The following is a 12,954-nucleotide window of genomic DNA, read 5'->3' as shown; positions in this document are numbered from 1 at the left end:
TCTCATAGATTGATATTCAGTGCAACCAGTTAAGGATAGCCTTGTGAAATATCCAGTTTAGCCACACCCAAAAAGAAATAAGTGCTTTCTTTCAGTGCCTTCTGCATGATGAACAAATAAGACTAGTTGGTTCCTAGGTCACAGGTGTTCTACATTGTCGCTGCATTTTTATTTTTACTAAGTGGCAGTCGGTATATCCTCTGCCTCTACTTTGCAGGAAAGAACAAATAGTCTGAGCATTCAAAAAATTTATTGAATTTTTCAGTAATGTACTAAGAAGTGGGAACACAAGGGTGAGCAAAACAGTTCCTCCCTTTGGAAGCTTAGAGTTGAATGGCAGAAATGTCATCGCAAATATAAAACTTAACTTTGTGAGACAAGTCCCACGTGTGAGTTGACCAAGACAGGAAAGCTGAGAAAATGGTTGAGCCTAAGGGTAGGTGTCACTTTTGGAAGGCGAAGTTGGGGATGGCATGTGCAGAGGCCTTGGGCTAGAAAAGGTCCAGATTTGTGACCGTTGTAGTTACTTTCCTTCTTTAAGTGCCCTGATTTAGACAAGAGTTGAGTGCTTAATGAGGCTTGAAGGTGGCCATTAGCTGAGCCCAGGATATTACAAAATGAGCCTGAACAACAGGTAAGAGACCAGATCACTTAAGGCTCTGTTTACAGCAAAGGGAATCCTAGGGATAGTTAATAACTGTCAGAAGAAGGATGCGGTGGGCCAGTTGGAGAAGACTGTCTAGACAAGAGACAACCACCTTGGACCAGGGTGGTAAAATTTGTGGAGATCATTAAGCTGTGGAGGGCAAAGCTCACAGGACTTGGTAATAGGGGAGGCGTCTATAACGACTGCCAGGTGTGTAGTCTTGCACATTCACAAGCATAATGGTCCTAAATCCAGCCAAAGAGCAGCATTTTAAACTAGTTGAGTTGGGATTGCCTTTGAGACATCTAAGTGGCCTGGCAGAACACTGGTCTGTAGACTAAGCTATAGGAGCAAACTTTAAGGCTATGGGCATAAATGAGACCCACCTAGCGGGAGAGGGCTGAGCTTTGAGAAGCTAATGGTGAGGTAGAATAGCATCTTACTGAAGAGTAGTTAAGGACAGCCAGAAACGTAGAAACGACGGAATACTGCACTAAGAATGTTGCAGGGCGGCCTGAAAGTTACCCTTGGGCTTTGGTACACAGAGTAGTTTTTAGTGAACTCTGTAGTGGAGCAGTGGGGCAGAACCGGAGCGGTTTAAAGTCAAGATCAGAAGATGGATTGAGGACACAGGCTACAGATAACCCTTTCAATAAAGTGGGAGAGAAAAAGCTGGGGAGGGATTTGTGGTTGTGAAAGTTGGTTGGCCTTTTTTTAGGTGGGAGAGTTAATAGTTTAAAACCAAGTTGAAAGGGATAAGGCTAAAGGAGATTGGGCTCCAAAGCACAGGTGCAGGGACAGTAGTAGTGCTGATGGCAGCTCTGGAGAAGTTGGAGGGAGAAGGTGGGATGTCCTGCATGAGTATTTCTATTTTCCCTGTAATAGTCACCCTCAAATGGGGAGTTAGGTAGCTAGGCAGGATGGAGGGACCATTTGTGGTTGAGGGTCATGAATTTATAAGCTGAGGTCAACTGAAATCCACACAGTCTCTTTTCTGAAAACACAAGGACACCAGAAATTAAAAGCAACACTTAAAAAGGTTTTTACATTTGTAAATTACCAGTGGAACTTAATGCCACAAAATACAGTATTACAAAGAACATATTTATATGAATAAAAACATCTGCAGTCTGAAAGTGATGTCTCAGTCTTCATACATCTGTGCACAGGCTGAGATAGGCCTAGAGTTGGGAAGAACCTTTTCATCCACTTGGTGGGCTGTTGCACAGCCAGGCAGCTGCACACCAGGATTCCAGAGCTTTGACTGGAAGCATCTGATCTTTGTTGTAGACACAAGATACTCAGAGTCTCCAGGAAGGAAAATAGGGCATCAAGTGAATGAGTTTTCACAAGACTAGTCCAGTTAATAAAAAGGCCCTTCAGTACAAATACGCTATTAAACCTTTAAAAGATGGAACAGGTTCGATTCTTTTTTTTTTTCTGAAGAAACACTTGCAGGTCCAAAATACTTGAATAATTACAATTCACAGTTTAAAAGTGAAGGTGGCACACACCCTTCCCGCCCCCAATCCCAGGCCCTTCTTCCCTGGCATCAAGTCTCTATCTTGAGGCGTGAAGCTTGGACAGTTTTGACTGTTTTTGCTGTGTGTTTTCCAGCCAGATTGCTTGTAGATGTCTGAGATTTTTCTTCAATCAGGCTATCTTTAGATCCATTTCTTCTCTAGAAAAAAATACATTCAAAAGATAAGATTGAGAAAAGAAACCCATGAAATCAATTTTAATACATCAGAAATTAAGACCTCAAACCACAAAATATTTGAGCTTCACAATATCAAAAGCCATTAACAAATACAATAGTTATAACAGGAAGATTGCTTAAATCTTCAATGTAAAGTTAAATCCTAGTAACATGCATAATACACTTTATGCATGAAAATTAGTCCTCAGTACGCCAGTTGTCATTTTTCTATGTTATTCTAAACTAAGCTTCAAGGTTGAATCAAGATCATTTTAGAGTATGGGACATCTGTTTGAAATGGAAGATTTCTAGATAATCAGAACCCTGCAGTGTGTCAGAGCAGGGGAATGGAAAGCTAATACAAGATGTGGTCCATATATACAATGGAATATTACTCAGCTATCAAAAAGAACGATTTCTCAACATTTGCTGCAACATGGACGGCACTGGAGGAGATAATGCTAAGTGAAGTAAGTCAAGCAGAGAAAATTATCATATGGTTTCTCTCATCTATGGAACATAAGAACTAGGAAGATTGGTAGGGGAAGAGAGGGATAAAAAAAGGGGGGGTAATCAGAAGGGGGAATGAAGCATGAGAGACTATGGACTATGAGAAACAAACTGAGGGCCTCAGAGGGGAGGGGGGTGGGGGAATGGGATAGACCGGTGACGGGTAGTAAGGAAGGCACGTATTGCATGGTGCACTGGGTGTTATACGCAACTAATGAATCACTGAACTTTACATCGGAAACCAGGGATGTACTGTATGGTGACTAACATAATATAATAAAAAAATATTATTTAAAAAAAAATAAAAGAGTTAGAAAAGGAACAGGGAGGTTACCTAAAACAAGCACTACCTTGTAAATTAGTCTACCATTAAACCTGTCCCTTTTGCTTGCATATCTTAAGGAAATAAAGTGAATCAGAGTCCATCATCCGTCCCACTTTCACCAGCCTTCTGCATGAGGAGGTGAGGTGTAGGCAGGCCATGCCACAACCAGACCTCTGGCACGCTGGCAGACATGCAACTTCCTGCTTCCCTGTGTCACTTAAGTCCTTTCTCCACATGGCAACCAGATCAATGGTTTCCTTTTGGCACTTAGAATAAAATCCAGACTTTCCATGGTGTCTAAAGCCCTGTGTTATCTGCCCCCACCCCCACCATGCTCAGACCACACGGGGCTTTCAGCTCAAACACACAGGCCCTTTACAGACTGTTCTCTCCCAAGTTCCCTCTGCACATGGGTGGCTTCTGTCCTATAAAGCTTTCAGCTTTATACCTTGGTTTCTGAGATGGCTTCCTTTGACCACTCTTACCCCTGTAGGAGGTCACCTGTTGATTTCCTAACTCAACCCTTTGTTTCTTCATAATGCTTACCTAATTTTTTAATTTTACCTGTTTACTTAATGTGTTCCGTGTGTAGGCCAGGAGTCAGCAAAACATTTTTCTGTAAAGGGCCAGATTGTGGACTACATCTGGTTGTTGTTACATGTTGACCCCCACCCCTTTCTTTAAAACAACCTTTAAAAATGGAAGAGCCATTATTAGCTCCTGGGCTATACAAAAACAGGCAGACCAGATTTAGCCTATAATCTCCTGACCACCCAACCAGTGCCTGTCACTCTTGACGTGCTCATTAGATGTTTGTTGAATTCAAAGTCAAAGGTACCACAGAGACAAGCTTAGAATCAGTGCCATTGGTCAGGTCAGAGGATGCATGGGAGTTGTTCTTGTATGCAGCAAATGGAACTATTCTTTCAATGTGCATAAGTTTGAGATTCCTAAGTGATGGTGAGTAGGGAGTCTAGAGTAATTGGAAAAGCAAAACCACAATAAAATAAGATTCTTATTTTACTGAATCCAACCTTAAGTTTTAAGACAAAAAGTTCTGAAAAATAGTGCTTATTTATCCTGAGTAACCCTAACAGGTTATTACCTACATTGCACAAAAATGCAAGTTTAGAAGTTAAACCGTTTGTCCAAAGTCAAACAAGTGCTGTGTGGAGACAAGCAGACACAAATGCAGGTCAGTCTGAATGCAAAGTCTAAGCTAATCTTGAATATAAATTTTTAAGACTACTATTGAAACAAATTATTTGGGCAACCTGTTATCTCTCCCAGATCTATCTAGTCAAAAATGAGGCAAACTTTAGTGGAAGTTGTGACTAACCACCCAGGTCTCCATTCTGGACTGAAGTGTCCACTCCCCCAGCTGCTGGGAGCGTTGGCTGCTACAGCTCAAAAACTGAGTCCTTCCCCAGAAACCCCCCTCAGCCGAAGACAGCCCCTTCCCCCGGGGAACCCCTTATCAAGTGACTTGCTGCATGGTGAATATGAGTGTGTAAAGGCCCAAGAGCTTTGTGTCCAGGTGGGAGGGGCTGGATGGACCATCTCAGCTCTAGAGCTCCCTGTGCAATCAGATGATGCTTTATTGGGCATACACCACACACTTCCACTCTTGCCGTCTTTCACTTCCCAAGTGTTGATTCTAAGAGTGCTTTCTAATAAACTTCCTCCATGTAAACCTCTATCTCAGAATCTCCTCCCCGGGAACCTAACTGAAATCAGCACAGGCCTTTCTGTCCCTGCTCAAGTCAATGACAAAAATTAATCAGGAGAAACAAAGGGCAGCGTATGGCAAGTACCGCTGGAGTCCATTTTCTTAGGTTGTCCATAAACTCCCTGAATTTACATACTAAACTACATATGTGCTTACATGCATTTTTATGGGAGAGAAACAGCAGTTATAATTGCTTTCCAAAGGGATCCAGATCTAAAAACTGAAAAACACAGCACTGCAAACAGTGGGCTGACCCTGACCCATTATAAACGTCAACTTTGTTCATAGAGCGATGGTTAACCAAATAAAATCCATCCAGTGATCTTACACAACCTCCTTTTTTCTGTCTTACTTACCATGAGAGATGGTGTCAAACACCTTGCTGCAATGTGTTTGCAACAGTGCTCCCCTGATATTCAGCTGAGCGTTAAATGGATTTTGTTAAGGCAGCTAGATGCTCTACTATGCCCTTGAATTCCCTGTTAACCACATTTTTTTAAACATTTCCAGAACAAAAGTAATTCTCTTTGATGGAGAAGACAGAAATAAAATAGGACTTGAGTAATTCTCCTGTCTCCAGTTAACAATAGAACATCTGCCTGCTGTGAGTCTATCACTTTCTCCTTGCTTCTCTGGCTCAAAAAATAGCTAAAAGATTTTTTTTTTTTTAATTAAGTGAAGCCATCGTTTCTTCGTTCTGGCTCCAAACAACCTTACCATCTTTGTTATCCCCGGCTCTGCTCCAACATCAGATCATCTGAGACCCTGCACTAGCTCTAGCTCACTTCTGACGTAACTCTTCCCACATTGTGCCTTGCCTTGATCACGTAACCCTCCTTCCTTCTTCCACAAAATTACAGAATCTCCGAGTGAAGAGAGTCATTGCCCTATTTCCCCAAAAGAACTTTCAGAAAAGTGCTTCTCAAAAATTGTCATCAGTACCAACCCCTTAAAACTATTACCAACCTGATGAACCGTGGAGCCACCAGAACCCTGAGCATCTGACGAACGGGTCACAGGAAGTGGAGGGACGAGATCCGTTTTTGAACTGCAGAGAATTTGTTTTAGAATTAAGGATTGAGACAACACCTTGAATCACAACCTTAGCTGGAAGAGGATTTCAGGATGAAAAGCATGTTTTTACACCTTTGTATCCCTCACATTGCCTACACAATGCTCTACACAGAGACGTGTTTAATAAATGTTTCTGAATTAAGTTGAGCAGGTTAAGTAACTTGCTCAAAATCACAGCCAATAAATGGAAGAACCAAGAATAAAACAGGTGTGGTTCCCATATGCTTTTGTTACTGTGATACGTATAAATGGCTTTTTGACTTGTTTCCAGAGAAGCATTTACTAGCCATTTATTCTTTTTCTATAAACCTATGGAGCTATAAATAGCCAGGCTCTACATTTTACAAACAAAACAAAAAATAAAACCTGGCCTATACCTCTCTCTACTGGGTTAGTCTATCTCCCAATTTATTAATGTTTACTAAAATTTTGAGCCTTAATTCAGAGTTCAATGATTAACATTCCTACCTAGCAATACCAAGTACATGATGCATAATTACTCCATTAACATATTCATTTAAAATATAGCACCTATTGTGACCCTAGTGTGAGATATGGTCACTTTCCTCAAAAAAACAAAAAACGAACAAACAAAAAAACCTAAATACAAATAAATGACTGCAACATACATTTGCTGTAGTAAAAGAAAATGTCATCAGATCAGAAAGAAACTTATGCTACTTCTCTCAAATAAGGATGTATTCATAACAGAATAGTTCATACATTTTTTCCTTCTAAAAGTTTCAGTGCAGGGGTGCCTAGGTGGCTCAGGAGGGTTAAGCATCTGCCTTGGCTCAGGGCATGATCCCAGGATCCTGGATCGAGCCCCGCATCAGGCTCACTACTCAGCGGGGAGCCTGCTTCTCCCTCTCCCTCTGCCATTCCCCCCACTTGTGCTTGCTGGCTCTCTCTCTCTCTGTCAAGTGAATAAATAAAAATCTTAAAAAATAAAAATAAAAGTTTCAGTGCATAGCTTGGAGGTGCCATGATTTAGCCTAAGTATGGTCTAGATCTGTGCCATCCAATATGGTTGCCACTAGCCATACAGGGCTATTTAAATTTAATTAAAATTAATAATATTAAATTTTCAGTTTCTTAGTCTCACTAGCCACCTTTCAAATAATAACCGCAGATACAGAACATCTCCATCGTTGCAGAAAGTCCCATTATACTGTGCTGTTCTGGAGCTGGAGCCATGAAGGGAATGATGAACTCAAGCTTGCCTACTTACTTCACCTCCGAGAGAACAGATCGCTCTCCATCTGAACACTGGGACCGGCGATACTGGCGGTAACTTCTCGGTGAATGGGAATGCCTGATGCGGATTGGGTCACCTTGAGTCCTGAACGAGCAGCCAAAAATGTAGAAAAATACCAGGAGTCAGAACAGGATAATTTGGAATTTTCCCTTAATATGGAAACCACAAAGAAGTAAGACTTTGAGAGTTTAAAAAGAACTTGATCCCTCTGAGCTTGGAAAGCCTAAGTTGGCTTAAATTTCACAAGCTAACAACAGAAAACTCCTTTCACCATACATGAAAATGACACTCGAGTATTTGCATGTATGTGGGTATACATATATATTCTTTTAAATGAAAAAATTGTAATGAAACTATTCCCAGTTGAATTTTTTCCGAAAGTGTGGAAGAAAAACACCTACAATGCAGACAAAATGGCATTCCTACCAGAAAAAGTTGGTCCTTGTCCTAGCTACTGATTAGCCTGTCATTAAGAATTAAATCTTTGGCCCAAAGATAAGGAGAGGTAGGAAGGGGAGTTGGGGAGGGTGTGTATCGACCTGCTGTTTGACCAGAGCGGGAAGCAAGGATGGGTTCCAGAGGGACATAAAGCAGTGCAATAGAATCCCACTTTCTCTTAACTAATTACAACAGGGTAGAAAACAGAGTAAACAGCTCATCTCATGCTGCATCCAACACTGAATGATGATTAGGGAGTCCTGTTACGCTTCCATGAAGCATTTCATTGTGCTAGTTCTAAGACAGGAATTGGATTGGGCTTATATGACAGGATTTGTGGCCAACATAATTCTCTGGGTGTTAAAGTAATGAATAAGAAGAAGCATTGTTACCAATCAATGAATATCTCAAAAAAAGAATTTTTATTTTAAAACTGACATTAATCATCAAAAGCCCCTTTGCAGCTACCACACACACAGGCCATTAATAGAAGATGGTAGTGATTGTAGTGCAGAGTAACGATGAGCTTGAATACACCCTTTCCTACCCCTTTCCCTAAAGTTTTAATTTTAGTTAAAATGCAAAGACAAATTAAAGCACTTCATGGAACACCACTGAATAGTAAGAATGGATTATTTATAAGTATTAATAAACCTTTTGTGAAAAGATTTTCAAAGACATACGCACTCTACTTTAGTATATGGAATCTCTTTTAATTGTTCTTCAGACAGTCCAGAAGGATCCACAAGTTCCTTTCTAGAAGGGAATGTGCCAGAAAATTAAAGTTATGATGCTGATATAAATACTAATACCTTTCACCATCAGCAGATCAGTTTTGCCTTCCTAATCTTGTCCCAAAACACAATGTTAGTAAAACGAAGAGAAACATAAGCGAGGAACAAAGATTAAAAAACTAGAACGTATTCAAGGATAAACGGGAAAAAAACCCTTTTCTGTTTTTCTATACCCAGAATGTAGACTCTACACCCATCATCTCCCAACAAAAAATCTGCTGCTGCCCCTATACTAGGCATCTTTTCCTTCTGAACCTGTTTTCCTTGGTATTTATTTGTAAACTATTGGCCCGTCTGGGGCCCAATTACAGGAGAGGCTAACGCGTCTGAAGACAGGACTACCTGTAGAGGGCTGCTGGCCTGGGAAGGCACCACCATGGGAGGGCAGTGTTCCACATACTGACGGCAATGAAGGCTGTGACATGCTTCAGCCAGAGGCTGCCTCCTGGTGTCCGCAGTCTTCCTTGTAAATGCCTTAACACTACATGGGTTTTAAAACAAAACAAAACAAAAAAACCAGAACTTACTGAATATGCTTCCATAACTCTTCTTTTGCTTGGATATCAGGGCTCCTCCTATAAATAGAAAAAAACACCATTCATCTCTGCAAACATGCTTTATCTAATAATCTCACAGCTAACTTGAGCGCAGCAACAGTAATAGTTTTCAGACCGTTAAGTTCCTATTTGACAGCTGGGACCAGACAAGGAAAGACTGGGCAGGGAGAGCCCATGTGGGACAGTATAAAGATACCAGATCATTTCTCTACTTGCGCTACTGAAGAGAAATCACAGAAAAACCAGCCATAACCAGGCAGGGCTTTATTTGATGAAAGAACTTAGAAGTTCAGGAGCAAATCCACACACACTCCAGTGGTGATTTCACAGTAAAGATGATTCAGGGCTTCTCTTTCTGGTCCTTCTGCCTATTTCTAAGTAAAGGCAAAGAACTCATCCTGATTCTATTAATATGGAAGATTCCCAACATGATCTGTGATTACCTAGTGGAAGCAGCAACCACAGGGAAAAGGAAATGGTGGGACAGTCCAGACTAGGCTGACTGTGCCAGTGACCCACCTTTCATATTACATCTGATGTTGTGGTTCTGGCTCAAAGCCTGGACCCAGAAATGCTGGAACCTCTGTGTGGCTCGTACTGTCACCCACTATATGCCCTTCTCCATCCCTATCTACATACCCCACAAATCTCTTCTCCAAAAGCTACTTGAGTAGAAATTATACCAGTACTTTTAACTTCCTAGAATGAGAAATCTGAGGTCAGCGTTCATGTGTCCACCCTCCCCATAGTAGCAATGAATACTAGAAATCTATTAGCACTGAAACTGTTGCCACAGAATGGCTTTTTTTCCTAGTGAGGAAATGATAAGCTTTCATTCATCCTTTCAACAGAACCAAGGCCTAATAAAGGCCCAAAGGACCCAAACCCTAACAATTAAAAGGCCTGGAGGTGTGCAAAGCCATTGCAATACTCTGTCCTGTGGAATTTTACATTCATAATCTGTATCAACATTTTGGGCTCAATATCACTTTCAACATATGATATTATCCTTGCTTGCATTTTTCTCAGTTAATGAGGCACCACTGAGAAATTCTGGTAGGGCTTTCTGAGCCCACAGAATACAACAAGCTACTTTCTAGCAATTAAATTGACCAAGTTTTTCTTTTTCCTTTTATGGGGAAAAAAAACCTGTAAAGGTCTTTTAATTAACTCAAAAGGAATCAAAACACGGAAGATGAGGGGATGAAGCCTTGGTCTCGAACATATAAAACGTGATATTGTTAGATGTTGATCTTGTTATATATTAAAATAATACGCTTAAAAAAAATTGTAAGAAACACTTCTTTGGGAGGATTTTCTGTAAGAAATCTGCCTTTCCTACATTTGGCTGGTGTGATTCAATAGACAACATGTTAACCCATTAAATGACACTGCCAGAGAAGGTGCTAATATTAAAAAGCACTAAGTTATTTACTCCATTCCCAGAGGAAAGATGGTTCTGTTTTAACTATACACCATCTGATTCTCACAGAAGGTCGCCAGCAGTCTAAAGATTTATATCACATCTAGGTTAGGAGGCCATCTATTGATAATCCTCCTTACCTCTGGAAGAGCAGTAGTGTGGCTATCTTTGAGTTGAGCTGGGTTCCTCAACCTCAGCACTACTGGCATTTTGGGTCAGGTAATTCTTTGCTACCGAGGGTCGTCCTGTGCATCAGACGATGATTAGTAGTACCTACGGTCTCTACCCACGATGTTACTAATACCTCCCCAGGGTGACAAGCAAAAATATCTCCAGACATCGGCAGATGTCGCATGGGGGGCAAAACTGCCCGAGATCAGAAATGACCGGTCAAAGGTATGACCTGAAAGTAAAGTGGCTATGGCTGGGTGGAGGAACTGGGAGGCCAGGTCACTGCAGAGATCCATTATGTGGATACTGAAACAGTGTTGGGAAGAATGACAGCAAGGCAGGAACCAAATCTTAAAAGAATTAAAGAATGAGGGAAGAGATGCAGGGCACAGTTGATGAGTCACAGTAAGTGGTGTGATTTTGATGGCATGAGAGTCAAAACTGAGTGCTTTGAGGAAGGAGAGAGGGAGAATGAGAAAAAGCAATAAGGGGCCCCCCACGACCACCACACCAGGCTAGTGATGAGAGATGGTGAATATGAACAATATACAAAAAACTCAATAACACTGGATATTTCTGAGTGTTGGGAAGTGCAGGTAACTTTATTTGCTTATTTATACTTAGCCTATTTTTACTGATTTATTTTTAGCCACGAGAATTTCTAACCTTAGTTATTAAAAAAGAAAAAAAATAAATCTATTTTCACGTTTTAAAAAATTACTATTGTTGCAATTCCACAGGCAATGCCTTTCATTCCCATCTTGTAAGAAGTAGCAGAAATGTTATCTTAACCCAGATGGGAACAGTAGTACTTCTAGCCATAAATAATGATCCTAAAAGATTCAGAAATTCAGTCTATCTGTATCAGCTCAATAGCATCTGTAATAGTCATATATTTAAGTAAACTGTGTTCTGAAATGGGCAGCAGTTTCAAGCAGCTTTAGGGCAGGGAGAAGTTCCAAAGCTAAAGAAACAAAAAAACCCTAATTTCCTCCAATTTCTAGACCACCTGTGATTTGACAGATGTAAACACAGGCAACATGCCAATGAGGAATATATTATTTTTATGCTTACATCTGCACACATTTAATCAATAATTTAGGATGACTTCAGGATCTACAGCTCAACCTCATTTTCTGGATTTAGAAAGCAGTGGGATTTTGACAGCCATTTTTCTTAATTAAAAGACCCTTAATTATGCAGATGTTTTACTTGAACTCTCCAAATAAGTTCCTAAGGAAATGTTCTATTTCTATAAAAAATACCATTAAGTCCAATATTAGTCTAGTATTTAAAAAAAAAACCATCCCTCATCCACACCTTATACCAATAGTCCAATTTAAATATTCATTTTTCAGAGAAATTTGTTTGATGAGACATCATTTAGAATCAGCATCTTCCTTTCTTCCCAACCCCTAAAATAAGAACACTACTTCATAAATCTACAAAGGTTTTTTTTTTTTAAGATTTATTTATTTATTTTAGAGAGAGAGACAAAATACAAGTGGTGGGAGGGGCAGAGGGAGAGAATCTTTCAAGCAGACTCCCACTGAGTGTGGAGCGTCATGTGGGGCTCGATCCCATGACCCGTGAGATCACGACCTGAGCTGAAACCAAGAGTTGGATGCTTAACCAACTGAGCCATCCAGGCAACTGTACAAAGGGTTTAAACCCCATCACTGCCTGCATCCCCCTTCTACATCTTTCTAACCTTCCAATTACATTAGCTAGAAAACATTATATATTATAGTATAGGGTACAATACACTATATTTTGTGTACTATATCATACAAAAAAATAAATGTGGTAGCATTTGACTTATTTTTGTGATCTTACTACTGAACACTGCTCTAAAAGGAAATTTGGAGCTGAAAATATGTTACTAAGAAAACTGTAAATTTAGAAAACATCTTTATTTTAAAAATTCAAAGCCCTTAACAAATATCTCAGTAATTCCTCATCATATTCCTGAGTAGTCAGAACAGACATGATTAAGGGATAGCTTAATCTTCTCCTCCTTCGCAGAATTAAAGAAGGATTGGGAAGCCACAGAGCCCAGCAACCTCGCTGCTGAAGATCATTCAGGAGTCACTTCCGAAACCTACATGCTAAATCTTTAAGGCATCAGACTTCTGTTTGGTGTTTACCTGGGAACATCGCTTCACCCTGACAATCGCATCTTGGCATCATCATTTTTCAGTAAAAATAGTGAGTCATTATCACCACCAGAGGGAGCCTGAGCCTCTCACACACAAGTTGAACCTATGGGAACTATTGTTTTAGCTTCAGTGCCTCTTCCAAATACCCCAATGAGTAACGATTGATACAGA

General features: G+C 40.4%; 1 protein-coding gene across 3 annotated transcripts in view; it reads right to left on the bottom strand.

Moving 5' to 3' along the window:
• Positions 1 to 233: 233 nt before the first annotated feature.
• The window catches only part of EPB41L4A (erythrocyte membrane protein band 4.1 like 4A), a 240,970-nt gene continuing 228,249 nt past the window's right edge, over positions 234 to 12,954 (bottom strand). For all 3 annotated transcript variants that reach the window (XM_040621976.1, XM_040621978.1, XM_040621977.1), the window contains 5 exons: positions 9,001 to 9,048; positions 8,367 to 8,435; positions 7,215 to 7,325; positions 5,876 to 5,957; positions 234 to 2,327 (listed from right to left, as the gene is read on the bottom strand). In XM_040621976.1, coding sequence (XP_040477910.1) covers positions 2,199 to 2,327; positions 5,876 to 5,957; positions 7,215 to 7,325; positions 8,367 to 8,435; positions 9,001 to 9,048 — 439 coding nt within the window. In that variant the 3' untranslated portion in view covers positions 234 to 2,198. The remainder of the gene's footprint in view (positions 2,328 to 5,875; positions 5,958 to 7,214; positions 7,326 to 8,366; positions 8,436 to 9,000; positions 9,049 to 12,954) is intronic.

This window comes from Ursus maritimus, unplaced genomic scaffold (genome assembly GCF_017311325.1).
Source record: "Ursus maritimus isolate PB19 unplaced genomic scaffold, ASM1731132v1 scaffold_5, whole genome shotgun sequence".
NCBI classification, from domain to species: Eukaryota; Metazoa; Chordata; class Mammalia; order Carnivora; family Ursidae; genus Ursus; species Ursus maritimus.
Note: the sequence above shows the minus strand (reverse complement) of the source record. Positions and strands in the feature narration are given on the sequence as shown.